The sequence below is a fragment of the Propithecus coquereli genome, unplaced genomic scaffold (assembly GCF_000956105.1).
Source record: "Propithecus coquereli isolate 6110/MARCELLA unplaced genomic scaffold, Pcoq_1.0 Scaffold717, whole genome shotgun sequence".
NCBI lineage: Eukaryota > Metazoa > Chordata > Mammalia > Primates > Indriidae > Propithecus > Propithecus coquereli.
Window position 1 is genome coordinate 607,973 of NW_012153252.1, and position 1,934 is coordinate 609,906.

At 60.2% G+C, this 1,934-nt stretch overlaps 1 protein-coding gene across 1 annotated transcript in view; it reads right to left on the reverse strand.

Annotated features, from left to right (window-relative positions):
• AGPAT3 (1-acylglycerol-3-phosphate O-acyltransferase 3) overlaps positions 1–1,934 on the reverse strand; it is a 29,156-nt gene that overhangs the window by 20,079 nt on the left and 7,143 nt on the right. Inside the window, exons 2-3 of the mRNA XM_012661541.1 lie at positions 436–638; positions 1–74 (exon numbers count right to left, since the gene is read on the reverse strand). The exon at positions 1–74 is cut by the window's left edge and continues 1 nt beyond it. Of these exons, the coding sequence (XP_012516995.1) occupies positions 1–74; positions 436–638 (277 nt within the window). The remainder of the gene's footprint in view (positions 75–435; positions 639–1,934) is intronic.

Below are 1,934 nucleotides of genomic sequence, written 5' to 3' on the forward strand. Positions count from 1 at the left end.
ATCTCCAGGAAGTACCACGTCCAGCCAATGAGGGGCACATAGAGCAGCTCCTTCTTAGCAAGCACTTTGGAACTCTGACGGGAGGAGGGAGGGCAGCCGGCGCTCAGTGTCTGGGAGAGGCTGGAGGGCTTGGCCAGATTCCTCCAGCACCTGCCCGGGGACCCCGTGGCACCCCCCAGCACCGGCCCAGGGGACCCCATGGCTTATCCCGGCACCTGCCCAGAGACCCCGTGGCTCACCCCCAGCACCTGCCCGGAGACCCTATGGCTTACGCCCAGCACCTGCCCGGGGATCCCGTGGCTCACCCTGGCACCTGCCCAGAGACCCCGTGGCTCAACCCCAGCACCTGCCCGGAGACCCTATGGCTTACGCCCAGCACCTGCCCGGGGACCCCGCAGCTCACCCTGGCACCTGCCCGGAGACCCCGTGGCTCACCCCCAGCACCTGGCCGGGGACCCCGTGGCTCACCCCCAGCACGCCAAACCGCTCGCACATGGTCCACCCACAAAGGAAGTCGATTTCGAAGTTGTGGTTGAGGATGATGACCACGTGCTCCTTCCCGAAGCGGTCCACCGTGGCCTGGTCCGTGAACAGAGTGCACTCCGTGCCCGACCACCACTCCAGAAGCATGACCAACTCTGCGGACAGACGGACAGCGTTGGCCTCGGCGCAGGACGGCCTCTACTCTCGGGATGGGTGGCCGTCATCCCCGGGGGGGCCTCTGGCAGGTCTGGGGCCCCCACGGGGACATTCACAGGATCTTCATCTAGGGTAGAGTTTTCTGCCAGAAATGAGTTCTAATGCTTATACTTAATAAGTTTTCCAAAATTACAATTCCCTTCTCTAAGCAAAAGTCAGGGGAGAAGACAAACAGAAAGTAGCAGAAGAAACGGGGAGGAAAACCGTGGCTTTGTGCGGATACATCTTTGTCCAGTTACACGATCCTCACGTGCACGGCGTCTGGCGGGATACCGCATAGCCACCCACGACGATGGGACGTGCAGGGAGACGGATGTCACTGTACGATCGGGAAGCGGAATATACCACTGTATGTTCACAGGTTAAAAGTTGGAAAAAAATGAAAATAGTTCCTAGAGTAGTGGAATTATAGGTGACAGTGTGTCCTGAAGCTTCCATTACATTGCTTAGGTTACACTGCTTTTCCATATTTAAAAACAAAAAGAAAAAGTGAGTCCTTGCCCACCCCCAGGAAGGCCTGCGGGACGGTGCTCTGGTCTGCTCACTGCTGGCCAGGAGGCCCAAGCCCCGAGAGGCAGCAGGGTGCGCCGTGACCATGCGGGTGCCAGCACGTCGGGGATGCCACCCGAGCTGTAGAGCGCCGTCTCCCGTCCTACTCAGCTGCTTTCAGACCCAGCTGCCCCTCGGGTCTCCCCCTGGCTGCCAGCCCCAGGGCCCGAGTGTCGGCAGCCAGAGTCACACCCACCACGGCCAGTCGCTCTGAGAAGGGTGACCTCAAAGAGCCAGGATGCAGTTTTCAGACTCCGGATTGTCACGGGACAGCCTGTGCTTCTTGTCCTGGACACCAACCCACCCGTCTTCCGAGAAGACCACCCCAGGGTTTGCCTGCCGAGAATCAGCCCTCGGCGACAGAGGCCAGGGAACGGTGACCAGCTCCGAGTCTGACCCGGCTCACACAGCCATGAGCTCAGGCAAACCACGGCTCTGGGCCTCAGTTTCCCTATTTATAGAAAGGGGATAGCAGTGACTTCCTCACAGGGCTGCTGGAATGTAGCAGATAAAGTTAGCACCTGGGGGGCACAGTTGGGTTCTCCTTCCTGATGATCGTCCCCCTGGGCCAGGAGGGAGGGAGTCCCCAATGTGCTGCCACGAAGGGCCGGAGGGGCTTGAGGGCACAGTCAGGGTCACCAGAAAAGGCCATTTGTCAGAGGCAGACCCCACGCCTGTTAGCCACG